The sequence below is a fragment of the Chiroxiphia lanceolata genome, chromosome 29 (assembly GCF_009829145.1).
Source record: "Chiroxiphia lanceolata isolate bChiLan1 chromosome 29, bChiLan1.pri, whole genome shotgun sequence".
Classification (NCBI taxonomy): Eukaryota; Metazoa; Chordata; class Aves; order Passeriformes; family Pipridae; genus Chiroxiphia; species Chiroxiphia lanceolata.
In genome coordinates, this window is record NC_045665.1 from 749381 (window position 1) to 770714 (window position 21334).

The window sequence follows — 21334 nt, forward strand, 5'->3', positions numbered from 1 at the left end:
GGGGAGTTGGGGGGGACACGGGGAGTTGAGGGGGGACACGGGGAGTTGGGGAGGACGCGGAGGGTGGGGAGGGGACACGGGGAGTTGGGGGGGGACACGGGGAGTTGGGGGGGACACGGAGGGTGGGGAGGGGACACAGGGAGTGGAGAGGGGAAAAGGGGAGTGGGAGGGGACACGGGTAGTGGGAGGGGGACATGGGGAGTGGGAGGGGACACGGGGAGTGGCGCTGTGACGACAGAGGCGATTTTCCACCGAAAAACGCCGGTTTTCGCCAACGGCGGAACAGGCGAGGCCACGCCCCCTTCCTGGGCCGCGCCCCTCGACGCTCCAATGCCCCGCCCCTTGGCACAGCGATGCCACGCCCCCTCCATCACCGTGCGAGACGAGACCACGCCCCTTGTCAACCTCGTCATCAGACTACGCCCCCTCGGAGACACGAGACCACGCCCCCTCCACCCCTTGCCCCGCCCACACCCCCATCTCCAGCCAATGTTCTGCGGCGGAGACCCAGACCACGCCCCCCCTCCGCGCCCAGGCCACGCCCCCCCAGCCCGGGCGGCCCCGCCGGTGCGGCAGGGGGCGCTGTGCGCGCGGCCCCCTCAGCGCCGTGAGGCGGCTCCGGGCCGGGCCTGGGGAGGCTCCGAGAGCGGCCCCGCTCCGGTCCCCGCTCCCCGCTCCAGACCCCGCTCCCACAACCCCTCCGACCCCTCCAGCCACCTCCCCCCCCCGCCCCGAGGTGAGCCCGGCCCCGCCGCCGCCCCCGCCTCGCTCCGCCCCGGCACCCCCCCATCCCAGCGCGGCCTTCCCTCCCTCCTTCCTCATCGGCCTCTTCCTCCTCCTCCTCCTCCTCCTCCTCCTCCGCCGAGCGCTTCGTGGCGCAGGGAAATAACGAAATCACCTCCTTCGCTCTTTTTTTTTTCCTTTGTTTTTTTTTTTTTGTGTGTGTAGTTTGTTGTTTTTTTGTTTTTTTGTTTTTTTTATATATCTCTATATTTTTTTTTTTTCTCGCCGTGGCCCAGGATGAGCCGCCCCGAGCGCCGGCCCGTGTGTGGCGACCCCCGAGCGGAGCCGCGCGGGATGGGACCGCTCCAGGTACCGCATCCCCCGACCCCCCCCATCCCTCCCCCTTCCCCTTCCCCCGGGGAAAAGGGGGGATAAAAACAAACCCCCCGGGAAGTGTCGCAATGACCCTTTTCCGCGCTGATTTTAGGCCCCTTCCCCGAGCTTTGGGATCGCCCCAAACCCCGACCTAAAAAGCCCGAGGTGTGTTTTCCCCCCTCCTCTCCTCAGGGCTGGTTCCCCCCCCCTCCAGCCCCCTTAAAACTTCGCCTGCGAGTTGTTGGGAACTTTAACGAGCAGAAATAATCCCTCCCTTTTGGTTTCTTTCGCTTCCCAAAGGAGGAGGAACCGGGCACAGGCCTTGGGGGTGTGTGTGGGGGGGAAATGCTGCTTTTCCAGCTCTTTTCCCAGAGCAGAGGGTTTGGATTCCCCTTGGGAACTTTGTCGTTCTCCCTGTGAACAGGTCGTTCCTGGGCTCCTGTGGATCCCCAGGGATCAGGGTCATTCCTGGACTCCTGTGGATCCCCAGGGATCAGGGTCACTCCTGGAGTCATTCCTGGACTCCTGTGGGATCAGGGTAATTCTTGGAGTCATTCCTGGACTCCTGTGGATCCTGAAGGATCAGGGTCAGCCCTGGAGTCATTCCTGGAGTCATTCCTGGACTCCTGTGGGATCAGGGTGAGCCCTGGAGTCATTCCTGGACTCCTGTGGATCCCCAGGGATCAGGGTCATTCCTGGAGTCATTCCTGGACTCCTGTGGATCCCCAGCTTATTTCCACTCAGGCTTTGGGAGGGGCACCTGGAAACAGGGAATTTGCCTAAATAAAAGAGGTGTGGGAATGTGGCACCTTGGGATCCACAGGAGGAGGAGGAAAATTCCCAGGCTGGAATGCTCCAGGGGTTTGGAATGCTTGGGAAGCTGGTGTGGAACCTGCTCAGGGATCAGAATCCATCCCAATGAAGAGGGAGAAGGTTGGATGTGTCCATGTGTGGGATTTGGGAAGGGCTTCCTTGGCCAATCCCCCCCTTTTCCAAAGGGCTGGGACACTTCTCCCTCTCTCTGGGAGGTGGGAGAGGCTTGAGGATTTTTTTTTTTTTTTTAAAAAAATCTCTTTTCATTTCTATGTAAATCCCTGGATTTGCCTCCTTCCCACATGGAGGAGGAAGGAATGAAGGAAGTGCTGGGAATGCCAGGCTGGGGCTTCCCCTTTTCCCAGCAGGAGGCTGGAGCAGCTCATTAATTATTAAAATGACCAATCATTTAGTCCCAGTTATTAAAATAATTAAGAGTTGCTGGGGACATTCAGGATTAGGGAATTAGGGATGTCACCCCTTGGCCTTGGAGCGTTGGGAGCTGGTCTTGGAATTCCTCATTCTCCTCCTGCATTTCTTGCAGTGTGGCTTGTCTTTTATCCCAATTCTGGTTTATCCCAACTCTGATTTATCCCAATTCTGATTTATCCCAAGACTGTTTTATCCCAAGACTGTTTTATCCCAATTCTTTTTTATCCCAATTCTTTTTTATCCCAATTCTGGTTTATCCCAATTCTCTTTTATCCCAATTCTTTTTTATCCCAATTCTGTTTTATTCCCATTCTGTTTTACCCCAATTCTGATTTATCCCAATTCTGTTTTATCCCAAGACTATTTTATCCCAAGACTATTTTATCCCAAGACTGTTTTATCCCAAGAATATTTTATCCCAAGAATATTTTATCCCAAAAATATTTTATCCCAATTCTGGTTTATCCCAATTCTGGTTTATCCCAACTCTGATTTATCCCAATTCTGTTTTATCCCAAGACTGTTTTATCCCAAGACTGTTTTATCCCAGGAATATTTTATCCCAAGAATGTTTTATCCCAAGAATGTTTTATCCCAAGAATATTTTATCCCAGTTCTCTTTTATCCCAATTCTGTTTTATCCCAATTCTGTTTTATCCCAATTCTGTTTTATCCCAATTCTGTTTTTCCCAAGAATATTTTATCCCAAGAATGTTTTATCCCAATTCTCTTTTATCCCAATTCTCTTTTATCCCAATTCTCTTTTATTCCCAATTCTCTTTTATCCCAATCCCATTTTATCCCAATCCCATTTTATCCCAACCCCAACTCCAGCAGATCCATAAGAATGAGAACAATTCCATAATAACAATTCCATAGTAACAATTCCAAAATAACAATTCCATAATAACAATTCCATAATAACAATTCCATAGTAACAATTCCAAAATAACAATTCCATAGTAACAATTCCAAAATAACAATTCCATAGTAACAATTCCATAATAACAGCAATAATTCCACTTCCCAGCCATTCCAGGCTTGGAAAACCCCTGGGTGGAGCCACAGAGCTGCTGAATATTCCGATTTTCCCTGGGTTTTCCCTCCCTTGGGAATGTCCGTGGGACGATTCCGATCCCAAATTCCGCCGGAGAATCCCAGGGGTTTTTTTGGGGGGGGGGTTCCTTTAAAAACCCCCGGGCTGGAAGGGTCTTTGGGATGCAGGAACCACAAATATTCGGGGAATGTGGGATTTGTGGGATTTGTGGGATTATTTGTGGGATTTGTGGGATTTGTGGGAATGGAGGAAAACCCGTGGAGGGGGAGGAGGGGAAGGTGCTTTTCCTCTTTTTCCTGAGCTGAACTTTGCTCTCCTTGGGCTGAAAAAATTCTTGGAAAACCGGAGGAAAACTGGGAGCTGACCTTGGGAATATTCCGGGAGAAAACCCCGTTTCCCTCCCGGGATCCCAGGGGAGCTGGAATGACGTGGGATGGGAGAGGATCCCGGATTTTATCTTGAAAAAAGGAGGATCTGCACTGATTTATCCCTGCTGGGTTTTCCCTGGAGAATCATTCCATCATCATCATCATCATCATCATCATCATAATAATAATTCATTAATAACAGTAATAACATCAATTCCATAATAACAACAATAATTCCATAAGAATGAGAATAATTCCAAAATAATAATAATAATTCAATAATAATAATAATAATAACATCAATTCAATAATAACAACAATAATTCCATAAAAATGAGAACAATTCCAAAATAACAATTCCATACTAATAATAATTCCATAATAATAATTCCATGCTAATAATAATTCCATAATAACCACAATCATTTTCCCATCCCATCTTTTCCTGGGGGTGGGAAAGTGGGAAGTTTTGCCCCTCCTTTATCTGGGGTTTAATAGTTAATTAATTAAGGGCTGATCACCAGAAAACAGGGATCACCCATCCCAAAGGGAGGCTGAAAAAAACAGGGATTAAAAAAATCCCTCTTTTGGGATTTTGCATTCCCTCTGATCCCACCTGGAATTGCCCTTGGAATGGGGAAAAACTGGGAGCCCACCTGGTTTTTCCTTTGGGTTTTTTTTCCCTTTCCTTTCTCCTTTTTGGCCTCCTGGCTGGGTTTGGTCGTCATGGCAACGGGGAGGTTTGTGCCCAGGGGTGTTCCCAGTTCTGTCTCCGAGCTTTGGGATGGGGTTGGAAGACCTGGAAGATCCAGGATTTGGAAGTTAGGGAAGGGATCAAGAGACCTTCCCTTATCCAAAGGTTCTTCCAGGAGATTCCACCAAACCTCCCATTCATCCCAGCACAGATCCCAGTCCCTGCTCCTTGACTTCATCCCTTTCCAAAGGTTTTTCCAGGAGGTCCCACCAAACCTCCCCTTCATCCCAGCACAGATCCCAGTCCCTGCTCCACAACTTCATCCCTTCTCCAAAGGTTCTTCCCTTCAAACCTCCCCTTCATCCCAACACAGATCCCAGTCCCTGCTCCACAACTTCATCCCTTTCCAAAGGTTTTTCCAGGAGATTCCACCAAACTTCCCCTTCCCTTTCGGTCCATCCCAGCACACATCCCAGTCCCTGCTCTGCCACTTCATCCCTTCTCCAGAGGCTCTCCCAGGAGGTCTCACCAAACTTCCCCTTCAGGCCCATCCCAACACTTATCCCAGCACAGATCCCAGTCCCTGCTCCACAACTTCATCCCTTTTCCAAAGGCTCTTCCCGGAGGTCCCACCAAACCTCCCCTTCATCCCAACACGGATCCAAGTCCTTGCTGTGCCACTTCATCCCTTTTCCAAAGGCTCTTCCCTCCAGACCTCCTCTTCCTTTCAGGCCCATCCCAACACAACTTCATCCCTTCTCCAAAGGCTCTTCCAGGAGATTCCACCAAACCTCCCCTTCCCTTTGGGCTCATCCCAACACAGATCTCAGTCCGTGCTCTGCCACTTCATCCCTTCTCCAAAGGTTCTTCCAGGAGGTCCCACCAAACCTCCCCTTCACCCCAACACAGATCCCAGTCCCTGCTCCACAACTTCATCCCTTCTCCAAAGGTTCTTCCACGAGGTCCCACCAAACCTCCCCTTCAGGCCCATCCCAACACAACTTCATCCCTTCTCCAAAGGTTCTTCCAGGAGGTCTCACCAAACCTCCCCTTCGTCCCAACACGGATCCCAGTCCCTGCTCCAGAACTTCATCCCTTCTCCAAAGGCTCTTTGGGACATTCCACCAAACCTCCCCTTCCCTTTGGGTGCATCCCAGCACTTATCCCAGTCCCTGCTCCACAACTTCATCCCTTTTCCAAAGGTTCTTCCAGGAGGTCCCACCAAACCTCCCCTTCCCTTCAGGCCCATCCCAATGCTTATCCCAGCACAGATCCCAGTCCCTGCTCTGCCACTTCATCCCTTCTCCAAAGAGTTCCCAGAGGTCCCACCAAACCTCCCCTTCATCCCAACACAGATCCCAGCCCCTGCTCCTCGATTTCATCCCGTTTTCCCCCCGTTCTCCCCCCAGCTCTGAGCCGTCCCCCCCCGCCGCCGCTATGGGAGACTCCGGCGCCGATCCCGATCCCCGCCGAGGGCCGGGCCCGGATCCGGCGCCCCAAGGGAACAACGGGGGGACGTCGCTGAGCGTCATCACCGAGGGCGTGGGCGAGCTGGCCCTCATCGACCCCGAGGTGGCCCAGAAGGCCTGCCAGGAGGTGCTGGAGAAGGTGAAGCTGCTGCACGGGGCCGTCCCCAACGGCGAGGGCTGCGAGATCCGCTGCCTGGACGAGCCCCGCATCCGCGAGGAGGACGAGGAGGGCGCGGCCAACACGGTGAAGACGGCGCGGCGGCGGCAGAAGAACAACTCGGCCAAGCAGTCGTGGCTCCTGCGGCTCTTCGAGTCGAAGCTCTTCGACATCTCCATGGCCATCTCCTACCTGTACAACTCCAAGGAGCCCGGCGTGCAGGCCTACATCGGCAACCGGCTCTTCTGCTTCCGCCACGAGGACGTGGACTTCTACCTCCCGCAGCTGCTCAACATGTACATCCACATGGACGAGGACGTGGGCGACGCCATCAAGCCCTACATCGTCCACCGCTGCCGCCAGAGCGTCGACTTCTCGCTGCAGTGCGCGCTGCTGCTGGGGGCCCTCTCCTCAGACATGCACATCTCCACCCAGCGCCACTCCCGCGGCACCAAACTGCGCCGCCTCATCCTCTCCGACGAGCTCAAGCCCAGCTCGGCCCAGGGGCAGCAGCGGCGCCGGGAGCTGCCTCCCTCCACCTCCTCCTCGTCCTCCTCCTCCTCCTCCTCCCCGGTGGGGGCGCAGGGGATGGGCCAGGAGGGCCTCACGGGGCTGTCGCCCTCCAAGAGGACTCACCAGAGGTCCAAGTCGGACGCCACGGCCTCCATCAGCCTGAGCAGCAACCTGAAACGCACGGCCAGCAACCCCAAGGTGGAGAGCGACGAGGAGGTGAGGACGGGGGGGGTGTAGGGCTGAGGTTGGGGGGGTGTAGGGCTGAGAACAGGGGGCGTGTAGGGCTGAGAACGGGGGGGGTGTAGGGCTGAGAACGGGGGATGTAGGGCTGAGAACAGGGGGGGTGTAGGGCTGAGGTTGGGGGGGTGTAGGGCTGAGTCTGGGGGGGGTGTAGGGCTGAGTTTAGGGGAGGTGTAGGGCTGAGGTTGGGGGGGTGTAGGGCTCAATCTGAGGGGAGTGTAGGGCTGAGTTTGGGGGGGTGTAGGGCTGAGAACAGGGAGGGTGTAGGGCTCAGAATGGGGAGGTGTAGGGCTGAGTCTGGGGGGGGTGTAGGGCTGAGTCTGGGGGGGGTGTAGGGCTGAGTCTGGGGGGGGTGTAGGGCTGAGTCTGGGGGGGGTGCAGGGCTGAGTCTGGGGGGTGTAGGGCTGAGCTTGGGGGGCATGGAGGGCTCAGTCTGGGGGGGTGTAGGGCTGAGTCTGGGGGGGTGTAGGGCTGAGTCTGGAGGCAAGGAACTCCTGGCCTGAGTTCCATCCATCCTTCCCTCTCCCCTTTTTCCCTTCCCTGACCCCTTTTCCCTTTCCTGTCCCCCTTTCCCTTCCCTGTCCCTTTCCCCTCCCCTCTCCCCTTTCCCCTCCCCTCTCCCCTTTTCCCCCCCCCTCCCCGTTCCCCATTCCCGTTTTTCCAGCCGGCCCGCCTGGCCCCGGAGCGGGAGTTCATCAAATCCCTGATTTCCATCGGGAAGCGTTTGGCCACCCTGCCCACCAAGGAGCAGAAAACCCAACGTTTGGTGTCGGAGCTGTCGCTGCTCAACCACAAACTGCCCGCCCGGGCCTGGCTGCCCACGGCCGGCTTCGAGCACCACGTGGTCAGGGTGCCCCATTCCCAGGCCGTGGTGCTCAACTCCAAGGATAAGGTGGGAATGGGAATGGGGTTGGAAAGGTGGGAGGGTGCCCAGGGTGCCACATTCCCAGGCTGTGGTGCCTGGGATATCCAAGGATAAGGTGGGAATGGGAATGGGAATGGGAGCAGGGATGGAGGGTGCCCAGGGTGCCACATTCCCAGACTGTGGTGCTCAACTCCAAGGATAAGGTGGGAATGGGAATGGGAACAGGGATAGAGGGTGCCCAGGGTGCCACATTCCCAGGGTGTGGTGCTCAACTCCAAGGATAAGGTGGGAATGGGAATGAGGATGGAGGGTGAGGAGGGTGCCCAGGGTGCCACATTCCCAGGGTGTGGTGCTCAACTCCAAGGATAAGGTGGGAATGGGAATGGGAACAGGGATGGAGGGTGCCCAGGGTGCCACATTCCCAGGCCGTGGTGCTCAACTCCAAGGATAAGGTGGGAATGGGAATGAGGATGGAGGGTGAGGAGGGTGCCCAGGGTGCCACATTCCCAGGCTGTGGTGCTCAACTCCAAGGATAAGGTGGGAATGGGAATGGGAGCAGGGATGGAAAGGTGGGAAGGTGCCCAGGGTGCCACATTCCCAGGCCATGGTACTCAACTCCAAGGATAAGGTGGGAATGGGAACAGGGATGGAAAGGTGGGAGGGTGCCCAGGGTGCCACATTCCCAGGCTGTGGTGCTCAACTCCAAGGATAAGGTGGGAATGGGAATGGGAGCAGGGATGGAAAGGTGGGAAGGTGCCCAGGGTGCCACATTCCCAGGCCATGGTACTCAACTCCAAGGATAAGGTGGGAATGGGAACAGGGATGGAAAGGTGGGAGGGTGCCCAGGGTGCCACATTCCCAGGCCGTGGTGCTCAACTCCAAGGATAAGGTGGGAATGGGAGCAGGGATAGAGGGGATGGAGGGTGAGGAGGGTGCCCAACTCCCAGGCCATGGTGCTCAACTCCAAGGATAAGGTGGGAATGGGAATGGGAGCAGGGATGGAAAGGTGGGAGGGTGCCCAGGGTGCCCCATTCCCAGGCCATGGTGCTCAACTCCAAGGATAAGGTGGGAATGGGAATGGGAATGGGAACAGGGATGGAGGGTGCCCAGGGTACCACATTCCCAGGCCGTGGTGCTCAACTCCAAGGATAAGGTGGGAATGGGAATGGGGTTGGAAAGGTGGGAGGGTGCCCAGGGTGCCACATTCCCAGGCTGTGGTGCCTTGGATATCCAAGGATAAGGTGGGAATGGGAATGGGAACAGGGATGGAGGGTGCCCAGGGTGCCACATTCCCAGGCTGTGGTGCTCAACTCCAAGGATAAGGTGGGAATGGGAATGGGAGCAGGGATGGAAAGGTGGGAAGGTGCCCAGGGTGCCACATTCCCAGGCCATGGTACTCAACTCCAAGGATAAGGTGGGAATGGAAACAGGGATAGAGGGGATGGAGGGTGAGGAGGGTGCCCAACTCCCAGGCCATGGTGCTCAACTCCAAGGATAAGGTGGGAATGAGAACAGGGGTAGAGGGTGCCCAGGGTGCCACATTCCCAGGCTGTGGTGCTCAACTCCAAGGATAAGGTGGGAACAGGGATGGAGGGTGGGGAGGATGCCCAGGGGTGCCCGGGGTGGGGTTGGGGCTCCTGGGGTTGGGATGTTTTGGGAGAGGGGTGGGAGGGTCACTCCCAGGATTGGGAGCAATGGGAGAGACCTGGAGGTGGCACTTCCAGGACTTGGAATGACAGGAGAGGTCTGAAGGTGACACTTCCAGGACTGGGAGCAATGGGAGAGACCCAGAAGTGTTGCTTCCAGGACTGGGAATGATGGGAGAGGTCTGGAGGGGTCACAGCCAGAACTGGGAATGAGACCTGGAGGTGACACTTCCAGGAATGATGGGAGAGGTCTGAGGGGATCACTCCCAGGATTGGGAGTGATGGGAGAGACCCGGAGGTGTCACTTCCAGGAATGATGGGAGAGGTCTGAGGGTGTCACTCCCAGGTTTGGGAATGACAGGAGAGGTCTGGGGGGGTCTCTCCCAGGATTGGGAATGACAGGAGAGGTCTGGGGGGGTCACTCCCAGGATTGGGAATGACAGGAGAGGTCTGGAGAGGTCACTCCCAGGATTGGGAGTGATGGGAGAGACCTGGAGGTGTCACTTCCAGGAATGATAGGAGAGGTCTGGGAGTGTCACTCCCAGGATTGGGAACGATAGGAGAGGTCTGAGGGTGTCACTCCCAGGATTGGGAGTGATGGGAGAGACCCGGAGGTGTCACTTCCAGGAATGACAGGAGAGGTCTGAGGGTGTCACTCCCAGGATTGGGAATGATAGGAGAGGTCTGGGGGGGTCACTCCCAGGATTGGGAGTGATGGGAGAGACCCGGAGGTGTCACTTCCAGGACTGGGAGCACTGGGAGCTGCGTGAGGCATCCGGGCTGGAGACAAACCCCCCCAAGATCCTCCATCCTCCCAATTCCCCCTCCGGAAGCTCCAGCCTCGCTCCCTGCCCCATATCCACCAAAACCCCCGGATTTACCCCCTCCCAAGGATCCAAACCTCCCCCCTCTCTCCCTCTGACCCCTCTCTCCCTGTTCCTCCCTCAGGCTCCCTATTTAATCTACGTGGAGGTGCTTGAATGTGACAATTTCGACACAGCGAATGTTCCCGCCCGGATCCCGGAGAACCGGATCCGGAGCACCCGCTCGGCCGAGAACCTTCCCGAGGTCGGGATGAGCCACGAGCAGAGGACGGGGAGCTTCAGCACCGTCCCCAACTACGACAACGACGACGAGGCCTGGTCCGTGGACGACATCGGGGAGCTCCAGGTGGAGGTGCTGGAGCGTCAGGAATGGGGGCCTCGGGAAGAGGGGGGGGCGGGATAACGGGGAGTTGGGATTGGGTGGGAAAGGGGGAGTGAGGGGGAGTGGGCGGAGTGGAGTCTCACGGGGGTGGGAGGGGTGGGAGTGGGAGTGGGAGTGGTGGGAGAGGGGTGGAGGTGGCAATTCCAGGAGTGGGAATGATGGGAGAGGTCTGGGAATGATAGGAGAGCTTGGGGTGGGGGTGTCACTGCCAGGACTGGGAATGATAGGAGAGGTCTGGGAATGACAGGAGAGCTCGGGGGGGGGGGTCACTGCTAGGGTTGGAAGTGATGGGAGAGACCTGGAGGTGTCACTTCCAGGAGTGGGAATGACAGGAGAGTTTTGGGAATGATAGGAGAGTTTTGGGAATGATAGGAGAGGTTTGGGAATGATAGGAGAGGTTTGGGAATGATAGGAGAGCTTGGGGGGGGTGTCACTGCCAGGAGTGGGAATGATGGGAGAGGTCTGGGAATGATAGGAGAGCTCGGGGGAGAGGTCACTTCCAGGAGTGGGAATGATGGGAGAGGTCTGGGAATGATAGGAGAGCTCGGGGGAGAGGTCACTTCCAGGAGTGGGAATGATAGGAGAGGTCTGGGAATGATAGGAGAGGTTTGGGAATGATGGGAGAGGTCTGGGAATGATAGGAGAGCTCGGGGGGGAGGTCACTTCCAGGACTGGGAATGATAGGAGAGCTCGGGGGGGGGAGGTCACTGCCAGGGTTGGAAGTGATGGGAGAGACCTGGAGGTGTCACTTCCAGGACTGGGAATGATAGGAGAGACCTGGGAATGATAGGAGAGTTCTGGGAATGATAGGAGAGGTCTGCAGGGGGGTCACTGCCAGGATTGGGAGTGATGGGAGAGACAGGGAGATGTCACTTCCAGGACTGGGAATATGATAGGAGAGGTCTGGGGGGGGTGGGTCAGTTCCAGGACTGGAAGCACTGGGAGAGAGGTGGAGGTGGCACTTCCAGGGTTGGAAGTGATGGGGAGAAACCTGGAGGTGGCAATTCCAGGACTAGGAATGATAGGAGAGGTCTGGAGGGGGGTCACTTCCAGGACTGGGAATGACAGGAGAGGTCTGTGGGGTGGTCACTGCCAGAGTTGGGAGCGATGGGAGAGACCTGGAGGTGGCAATTCCAGGAGTGGGAATGATGGGAGAGGCCTGGAGGGGGGTCACTGCCAGGATTGGAAGTGGTGGGAGAGACCTGGAGGTGTCACTTCCAGGATTGGGAATATGGTAGGAGAGACCTGGAGGTGTCACTGGGAGAGACCTAGAGGTGGCAATTCCAGGGTTGGAAGTGATGGGAGAGACCTGGAGGTGGCACTTCCAGGACTGGGAATGACAGGAGAGTTTTGGGAATGACAGGAGAGGTCTGGGAGGGGGTCACTGCCAGGATTGGGAGCACTGGGAGAGACCTGGAGGTGTCACTTCCAGGACTGGGATCCAGAGCCTCCCAAACTCCTTCCCTGCCCTTCCCAGAGCCTCCCCCCCTTCCCTGGGACGAGATTCCTGACTGGAATCGTGTCCCCAGCTGCCCCCTCACCCCCCTCTCCTGCTGTTTTCCAGCTTCCAGAGGTTCACACCAACAGCTGTGACAACATCTCCCAGTTTTCCGTGGACAGTATCACGAGCCAGGAGAGCCGGGAGCCCGTGTTCATCGCCGCCGGGGACATCCGGTCAGGAAACCGGGATTTGGGATCGGGATTGGGGATTTGGGATCAAACTTGGCCCTGGCTGCACTCCCAGGGGTGTCACCCTCATTCCTGCCAGGGAGATCCAGTCAGGGGATTTGGGATTTGGGGTTTGGGATTTGGGATTGGGGTGGGCCAGAGGTGTCACCCTCATTCCTGCCGGGGACATCCGGTCAGGAATTTGGGATTTGGGATCGGGATTTGGGATTTGGGATTGGGGTGGGCCCTGGCTGCACTCCCAGAGGTATCACCCTCATTCCCACCGAAGACATCTGGTCAGGGAATTTGGGATTTGGGATTGGGATGGGCCCTGGCTGCACTCTCAGAGCTGTCACCCTCATTCCCGCCGGGCTCAGCCTTGGGAGCAGCTGGAATTGTCTCCCTGGACACAGGGGAGCCTTGGGAGCAGCTGGAATTGTCTCCCTGGACACGGGAGAACCTTGGGAGCTGGAATTGGCTCCCTGGACACCTTGGGAGCAGCTGGAATTGTCTCCTTGGATAATGGGAGAGCCTTGGGAGCAGCTGGAATTGTCTTCCTGGACACCTTGGGACACCTTGGGACACCTTGGGAGCTCCCTGGACAAAGGGAGAACCTTGGGAGCAGCTGGAATTGGCTCCCTGGTCATGGGAGAGCCTTGGGAGCAGCTGGAATTGGCTCCTTGAACACCTTGGGAGAGCCTTGGGAGCAGCTGGAATTGGCTCCTTGGATAATGGGGAAACCTTGGGAGCAGCTGGAATTGTCTCCCTGGACAACAGGAGAACCTTGGGAGCAGCTGGAATTGGCTCCCTGGTCATGGGAGAACCTTGGGAGCAGCTGGAATTGGCTCCCTGGACAACGGGAGAGCCTTGGGAGCAGCTGGAATTGGCTCCATGGATATGGGAGAGCCTTGGGAGCAGCTGGAATTGGCTCCATGGATATGGGAGAGCCTTGGGAGCAGCTGGAATTGGCTCCATGGATATGGGAGAGCCTTGGGAGCAGCTGGAATTGGCTCCATGGATATGGGAGAGCCTTGGGAGCAGCTGGAATTGTCTCCCTGGACAACAGGAGAACCTTGGGAGCAGCTGGAATTGTCTCCATGGACACCTTGGGAGCAGCTGGAATTGGCTCCCTGGACAACGGGAGAACCTTGGGAGCAGCCCCCCCCATCTTCCAAAACCTGGGACAGGGGGGTCCTGGGCTGGGCTGGGGGGTGGGATTTGGGTTCCAGGGGATGCTCCCGGTCCCCAAATCCAAGGAATTGTGGTGTTCCCATGTTGCAGGAGGCGGCTGTCGGAGCAGCTGGCGCACACCCCCACCTCCTTCCGCAGGGATCCCGAGGATCCGTCGGCCGTCGCCCTCAAGGAGCCCTGGCAGGAGAAAGTCAGGTGAGGGAGGGGACTTTGGACATCCCAGAAATCCCAGGGAGTCACCCCGGGAATGATCCCTGGCCTTGGCTGTCGGCCCCGCCCGTTCCCGGGGCGGGATCGGAGCCAGGGAGGGGCAAATTCCTGCCCCTGGCTCGGGAATTTAAATCCCTTCTCCAGGGATTTGGGGGGCAGCTCCGACGTCACCGGGGCTTGGCCTCTTCCCAAAAAAAGTTTGGCACTTCCAGAAGGGTCCCAGAACCCCCCACACATTCCATGAAGGAAGCGGGAAAGCCCCGGAGCTTCCCCCTCCCCATTCCCAACCCCTCTCCATTCCCACAGGATCCCATTCCCAACCCCTCTCCATTCCCACAGGATTCCCCCCCATTCCCAACCCCTCTCTATTCCCACAGGATCCCATTCCCAACCCTCTCCATTCCCACAGAATCCCCCCCCCCATTCCCAACCCCTCTCCATTCCCACAGGACCCCATTCCCCAATCTCTCTCCATTCCCACAGGATTCCCCCCCATTCCCAACCCTCTCCATTCCCACAGGATCCCATTCCCAACCCCTCTCTATTCCCACAGGATCCCATTCCCAGCTCCTCTCTATTCCCACAGGATCCCATTCCCACAGGATCCCATTCCCAACCCTCTCTATTCCCACAGGATCCCCCCCATTCCCAACCCCTCTCCATTCCCACAGGATCCCATTCCCACAGGATCCCATTCCCAACCCCTCTCCATTCCCACAGGACCCCATTCCCAACCCCTCTCCATTCCCACAGGATCCCATTCCCACAGGATCCCATTCCCAACCCCTCTCCATCCCCCCAACCCCCGGCTGTGCCGGAGGTGCTCCGGGATCCAGGAATGGGATGAATTCCCAGCCCTGAGGAGGGCTGGGCGTGCCCTGAGATCCCAGCTCAGGGATCCCCCCTCGTTCCCAACCTTCCCTTTTCCCTCTCCCCCATTCCAGGAGGATCCGGGAAGGGTCTCCCTACGGACACCTCCCCTCCTGGAGGCTCCTCTCCGTCATCGTCAAGTGCGGCGACGACCTCCGCCAGGAGCTGCTGGCATTCCAGGTGCTCAAACAGCTCCAGGTGAGCCCGGGAAAGAGGGATGGGATCCATCCCAGGGCTGGGAGCGATGGGAGAGACCCGGGGGGGTCGCTTCCAGGACTGGGAATGGCGGGAGAGGCCTGGGAATGATAGGAGAGGTCTGGGAGGGGGGGTAAATTCTGGGGTTGGAAGTGATGGGGAGAGGCCTGGAGGTGCCAATTCCAGGACTGGGAATGATAGGAGAGGTCTGGGGGGTGTCACTTCCAGGGTTGGAAGTGATGGGAGAGACCTGGAGGAGTCAATTCCAGGGTTGGGAATGACAGGAGAGTTTTGGGAATGATAGGAGAGGTTTGGAACGGGGGTCAATTCCGGGGTTGGAAGTGATGGGGAAAGACCAGGAGGTGTCGCTTCCAGGACTGGGAATGATAGGAGAGTTTTGGGAATGACAGGAGAGGTCTGGGAATGATGGGAGAGGTCTGGGAATGATGGGAGAGGTCTGGGAATGATGGGAGAGGTCTGGGAATGACAGGAGAGGTCTGGGAATGACGGGAGAGGTCTGGGAATGATGGGAGAGGTCTGGGAATGACAGGAGAGGTCTGGGAATGATGGGAGAGGTCTGGGAATGACAGGAAAGGTCTGGGAATGATGGGAGAGGTCTGGGAATGATAGGAGAGGTCTGGGAATGATGGGAGAGGTCTGGGAATGACAGGAAAGGTCTGGGAATGATGGGAGAGGTCTGGGAATGATAGGAGAGGTCTGGGAGGGGTCACTCCCAGGATTGGGAGTGATGGGAGAGACCCAGAGGTGGCACTTCCAGGACTGGGAATGACAGGAGAGCTCTGGGGGGGGACATACAGTCAGGGAATTCGGGATTTGGGACCCCTGGGATGCTGAGGAATCCCCGGGGTCCTGAGGAATCCCCGGGATCCTGAGGAATCCCCAGGATCCTGAGGAATCCCCGTGATCCCGAGGAATCCCTGTGATCCTGAGGAACTCCTGTAATCCCGAGGAACTCCTGTAATCCCGAGGAATCCCCGGGATCCTGAGGAATCCCCGTGATCCCGAGGAATCCCCGTGATCCTGAGGAATCCCCTCTGTCCCCCGCAGTCCATCTGGGAGCAGGAGCGGGTCCCGCTGTGGATCAAACCCTACAAGATCCTGGTGATCTCGGCCGACAGCGGGATGATCGAGCCCGTGGTCAACGCCGTGTCCATCCACCAGATCAAGAAGCAGTCCCTGCTCTCCCTGCTGGATTATTTCCTGCAGGAACACGGGAATTACAACACGGAGTCGTTCCTGAGTGCCCAGAGGAACTTTGTGCAGAGCTGCGCCGGGTACTGCCTGGTGTGTTACCTGCTGCAGGTCAAGGACAGGTGGGATAATTCAATTTAATCCAATTTAGGGAAGCTTTTGAAGGCTCTCTCAGGCCTTTGGGGCCTCGGTTTTGTGTCCAGAGGAAAAAATTCCCATGTTTTTCCCCCCCCGGAGATTCCCTTTAATGGTGGTTTTGGGGAAAGGAATCCACAGGAAAAGATCCCACAAAAGCATCTCACTTCATAGTAATTAATAATTATTAATTATTTATAATTATTTAATCCAATTTAACCCCTCAACAGCCAAGTTTTTGAAGGTTCTCAGGCCTTTGGTGCCTCAATTTTGTGTCCAGAGGAAAAAACCCCCGTTTTTTCCCCAGGAAATTCCCTTTAATGGTGGTTTTGGGGAAAGGAACCCACAGGAAAAGAACCCACAAAAGCATCTCAATAATAATTAATAATTTTTAATGATTTATAATTATTTAACTGAAATTTAATCCAATTTAACCCCTCAACAGCCAAGTTTTTGAAGGTTCTCAGGCCTTTGGGGCCTCGGTTTTGTGTCCAGAGGAAAAAATTCCCATGTTTTCTCCCCTGGAGATTCCCTTTAATGGCGGTTTTGGGGAAAGGAACCCACAGGAAAAGATCCCACAAAAGCATCTCAATAATAATTAATAAGTTTTAATGATTTATAATTATTTAATTGAAATATAATCCACTTTAGCCCCTCAACAGCCAAGTTTTTAAGGGTCTCAGTCCTTTTGGTGCCTCAGTTTTGTGTCCAGAGGAAAAAATTCCCGTGTTTTCCCCCCAGGAGATTCCCTTTAATTATTAATTAATAATTATTTATAATTATTTAATTGAAATTTAATCCAGTTTAGCCCCTCAACAGCCAAGTTTTTGAAGGCTCTCAGGCCTTTGGTGCCTCAATTTTGTGTCCAGAGGAAAAAAATTCCCATGTTTTCCTCCCCCAAGAGATTCCCTTTAATGGTGGTTTTGGGGAAAGGAACCCACAGGAAAAGAACCCACAAAGGCATCTCACTTAATAATAATTAATAATTATTATTTATTTACAGTTATTTAATTTATTAGGAATTATAAAGATAAATTCTATTTTTAAATTATGTTATAAATGTAAATTATAAATAAATCATTTATTAGATAAGTAAATAATTAGAAATAAATAATAATTAATAACTTTTAATTTCATTTATTAGAAATTATAAAGGTAAATTATATTTTAAAATTATATTCGAAATGTAAATTATAAATGATAAATTATAATTTATTGTATAAATAAATTAATCATTATTAATTATTATTTATAATTATTCAATTTATTCTAAAATATTTTAAAGGTAAATTATATTTTAAATTATATTCTAAATGTAAACTATAAATTATAAATATATAATTTATTATATAAATGAATTAATAATTATTAATTATTACTTATAATTATTTAATTTATTCTAAATTATAAAGATAAATTATATTTTTAATTATATTAGAAATGTAAATTATAAATATAAATATAAAATTTATTATATAAATAAATTAATCATTATTAATTATTATTTATAATTATTTAATGTATTCTAAAATATAAAGGTAAATTATATTTTAAATTATATTCTAAATGTAAAGTATAAATTATAAATATATAATTTATTATATAAATAAATTAATATAATTAATTGTTATTTATAATTATTTAATTTATTCTAAAGATAAATTATATTTTTGAATTATATTCTAAATGTAAATTATAAATTATAAATATATAATTTATTATATAAAAATATAACTGTTATATAAATTTATTTATATAATTTCATATGATTATAAATATAGTATATTATTATATAATAATTATATTATATGATGCCATATATAAATATATTTATATATAATATATATTATATATAATATATAAATAATGCATTTATATATTTATATATAATATAGATATGTTTATATATAATATATAAAAATATTTTTATATATTGTATTATATTACATTTGTATGATATGATATAGAAATATATCATAATTATTTATTTATTATATATAATTTATATATTATATATATAAATTTTATATAAATATTTAATATAAATATATTTAATAGAAATATATTTAATATAAATATTTATATAAAATTTATATATTGTTTTATATATAATTTTATATAATTTATTAATATATATATTTAAATATGTATTGATTTTTATATAATCATATTTTATATGGGAATAACAAGGTTTCCTGGGAATGACAAGGTTTAATGGGAATAATGATGTTTAATGGGAATAACGAGGTTTAATGGGAATAATGATGTTTAATGGGAATAATGATGTTTAATGGGAATAACGAGGTTTAATGGGAATAATGATGTTTAATGGGAATAATGATGTTTAATGGGAATAACAAGGTTTAATGGGAATAATGAGGTTTAACAGGAATAATGAGGTTTCCTGGGAATGACAAGGTTTCATGGGAATTACCAGGTTTATTGGGAATAATGAGGTTTAATGGGAATAATGATGTTTCATGGGAATTACAAGTTTTAACAGGAATAATGAGGTTTAATGGGAATAACGAGGTTTAACAGGAATAATGAGGTTTCCTGGGAATAACGAGGTTTCATGGGAATAACGAGGTTTCCCAGGAATAATGAGGTTTCCCAGAAATAACGAGGTTTCCCTGGAATAACGAGTTTTCATGGGAATAACGAGGTTTCATGGGAATAACGAGGTTTCCCGGGAATAACAAGGTTTAACGGGAATAACGAGGTTTCCCAGGAATAACGAGGTTTCCCAGGAATAACGAGTTTTCCCGGGAATAACGAGGTTTCCCAGGAATAACAAAGTTTCACGGGAATAACGAGGTTTCCCGGGAATAACGAGGTTTCCCAGGAATAACAAAGTTTCACGGGAATAACGAGGTTTCATGGGAATAATGAGGTTTCCCAGGAATAACGAGGTTTCCCAGGAATAACGAGGTTTCCCGGGAATAACGAGGTTTCCCTGGAATTCTGCCCAGGCACAACGGGAACATCCTGCTGGACGCCGAGGGCCACATCATCCACATCGACTTCGGCTTCATCCTCTCCAGCTCCCCCCGGAACCTGGGCTTCGAGACCTCGGCCTTCAAACTCACCTCCGAGTTCGTGGACGTGAGTGGGGGCACAGCCACACCCCTGGGGGATTTTGGGAGGGAATTCCCACCCCCATTCCCGGTTTTTTTTCCCCCCTCTCCCCACAGGTCATGGGGGGCCTGGACGGGGACATGTTCAACTACTACAAGATGCTGATGCTGCAGGGGCTGATTGCAGCCAGGAAACACATGGACAGGGTGGTGCAGATCGTGGAGATCATGCAGCAAGGTGGGAAAAGGGGCAATCCCAGGGAAAAGGGGCAATCCCACGGGAAAAGGGGCAATCCCACGGGAAAAGGGAGCTCTGGGAAAGGGCAGGGAAGAGGTTCGGGAGGCTCCGGATCCGCCGGGGATGGGGGAATGAATTCCAGGCCCTGCTCTCCCGGCAGGATCCTGCTCCCCTGAGCCCCCCCCACCCCATTCCCAAATCCTCTGTGTTCCCACAGGATCCCCCCCATTCATTCCCAACCCCTCTGTGTTCCCACAGGATCCCATTCCCAATCCCTGAGTATCCCCCCCGGGCTCCCAGCTCCCCCCATTCCCATCTCTGTGTATTCCCACAGGCTCCATTCCCAACCCCTCTGGATTCCCTGTATCCCCCAGGCTCTCCTCCCTTCATTCCCAAATTCCCTGTCTCCCCCAGGCTCTCCTGATTCCCAGACTCCTTGTATCTCCCAGCCTCTCATAATTCCCAAATTCTCTGTATCCCCCAGGCTCTCTACTCCCCCCTTCATTCCCAGTATCCCCCAGGCTCTCTTGATTCCCAAATTCCCTGTATCCTCCAGGCTCTCAACTCCCCCTGTTAATTCCTAAATTCCCCCTCTCCCAGGCTCTCCCCTCTCCCCTTCATTCCCAGTATCTCCCAGGCTCTCCTGATTCCCAAATTCCCTGTATCCCAGGCTCTCACAATTCCCAAACTCCCTGTATCTCCCAACCTCTCCTAATTCCCAAACTCCCTGTCTCCCAGGCTCTCCTAACTCCCAAATTCCCCCTTTCCCAGACTCCCAGCTCCCCCATTGATTCCCAAACTCCCTGTCTCTCCCAGCTTCTCCTAACTCCCAAATTCCCCCTTTCCCAGGCTCCCAGCTACCCCATTGATTCCCAAACTCCCTGTCTCTCCCAGCCTCTCCTAACTCCCAAATTCCCTGTTTCCCAGGCTCCCAGCTCCCCTCATTCCAATCTCAGTGTATTCCCACAGGCCCCATTCCCAACCCCTCTGAATTCCCTGTATCCCCAGGCTCTCCACTCCCCCCTTCCTTCCCAAATTCCCAGTATCTCCCAGCCTCTCCTAATTCCCAAATTCCCTGTCCCCCCAGCCTCTCCTCCTAATTCCCAAACTCCCTGTCTCTCCCAGCCTCTCCTAACTCCCAAATTCCCCATGTCCCAGGCTCTCATCTCCCCCACTGACTCCCAAATTCCCCATGTCCCAGGCTCCCAGCTCCCCCATTGATTCCCAAATTCCCCCCCAGGCTCCCACCTCCCCCATTGATTCCCAAATTCCCTGTTTCCTAGACTCCCAGCTCCCCCATTGATTCCCAAACTCCCTGTCTCTCCCAGCCTCTCCTAACTCCCAAATTCCCCGTTTCCCAGGCTCCCAGCTCCCCCATTGATTCCCAAACTCCCCGTTTCCCAGGCTCCCAGCTCCCCCCTTCCTTCCCAAACTCCCTGCCTCTCCCAGCCTCTCCTAACTCCCCCATTCATTCCCAAATTCCCCGTTTCCCAGGCTCCCAGCTCCCGTGTTTCCACGGCTCCTCGACCATCCGGAACCTGAAGGAGCGTTTCCACATGAACATGACGGAGGAGCAGCTGCAGCTGCTGGTGGAGCAGATGGTGGACGGGAGCATGAGATCCATCACCACCAAGCTCTACGACGGCTTCCAGTACCTCACCAACGGCATCATGTGACCGCATTCCCAAAAAAAAAAAACCAACCCCCGGATCCCGGCTCCGCCCTCGGGAAAGGAGGAGCTTCCAGCGGGAGCCGCGTCTTGTTCTCTCCTCCCCCCGGGAGACTCTTCCCCAGGGGCGGGACCGACCCCGAGGACACGCAGAAAAACAAAAACAAACCACGGAAAAACAAGGAAATGGAAACAGGAAAAAAGGAAAAAAAAAAACAGGAAAAAGCAGGAAAAGCAGGAAAAAAAAAACAAACACAAACAAGCAAAATTATCCCAAACTTCCCCCCCACACACACTGGTGGAAATCGTGG

The 21334-nt window shown here is 52.6% G+C and overlaps 1 protein-coding gene across 2 annotated transcripts; it reads left to right on the forward strand.

Annotated features, from left to right (window-relative positions):
• The first annotated feature begins 567 nt into the window (after positions 1-567).
• On the forward strand, positions 568-21264 carry PI4KB (phosphatidylinositol 4-kinase beta). Of its 2 annotated transcripts, none has more exons than XM_032712834.1 (12): positions 568-736; positions 1020-1092; positions 5872-6817; positions 7506-7733; positions 10301-10522; positions 12123-12232; positions 13508-13612; positions 14572-14695; positions 15761-16026; positions 19012-19144; positions 19234-19354; positions 20849-21264. In XM_032712834.1, the coding sequence occupies exons 3-12, from the start codon at positions 5900-5902 to the stop codon at positions 21028-21030; spliced, it is 2409 nt and encodes an 802-aa protein (XP_032568725.1). In that variant the 5' UTR covers positions 568-736; positions 1020-1092; positions 5872-5899; the 3' UTR covers positions 21031-21264. The 2 variants fall into 2 exon arrangements, with proteins under 2 accessions (XP_032568725.1, XP_032568724.1); XM_032712833.1 differs by having other exon boundaries at positions 571-736; positions 10301-10528.
• Positions 21265-21334: the final 70 nt, after the last annotated feature.

Coding starts and splice junctions, on each gene's coding strand:
- PI4KB (XM_032712833.1), top strand. CDS start 5,900: ATGGGAGACTCCGGCGCCGATCCCGATCCCCGCCGAGGGCCGGGCCCG. Junction 7,734..10,300: donor TGCTCAACTCCAAGGATAAG/GTGGGAATGGGA, acceptor TTCCTCCCTCAG/GCTCCCTATTTAATCTACGT. Junction 14,696..15,760: donor AGGTGCTCAAACAGCTCCAG/GTGAGCCCGGGA, acceptor TGTCCCCCGCAG/TCCATCTGGGAGCAGGAGCG.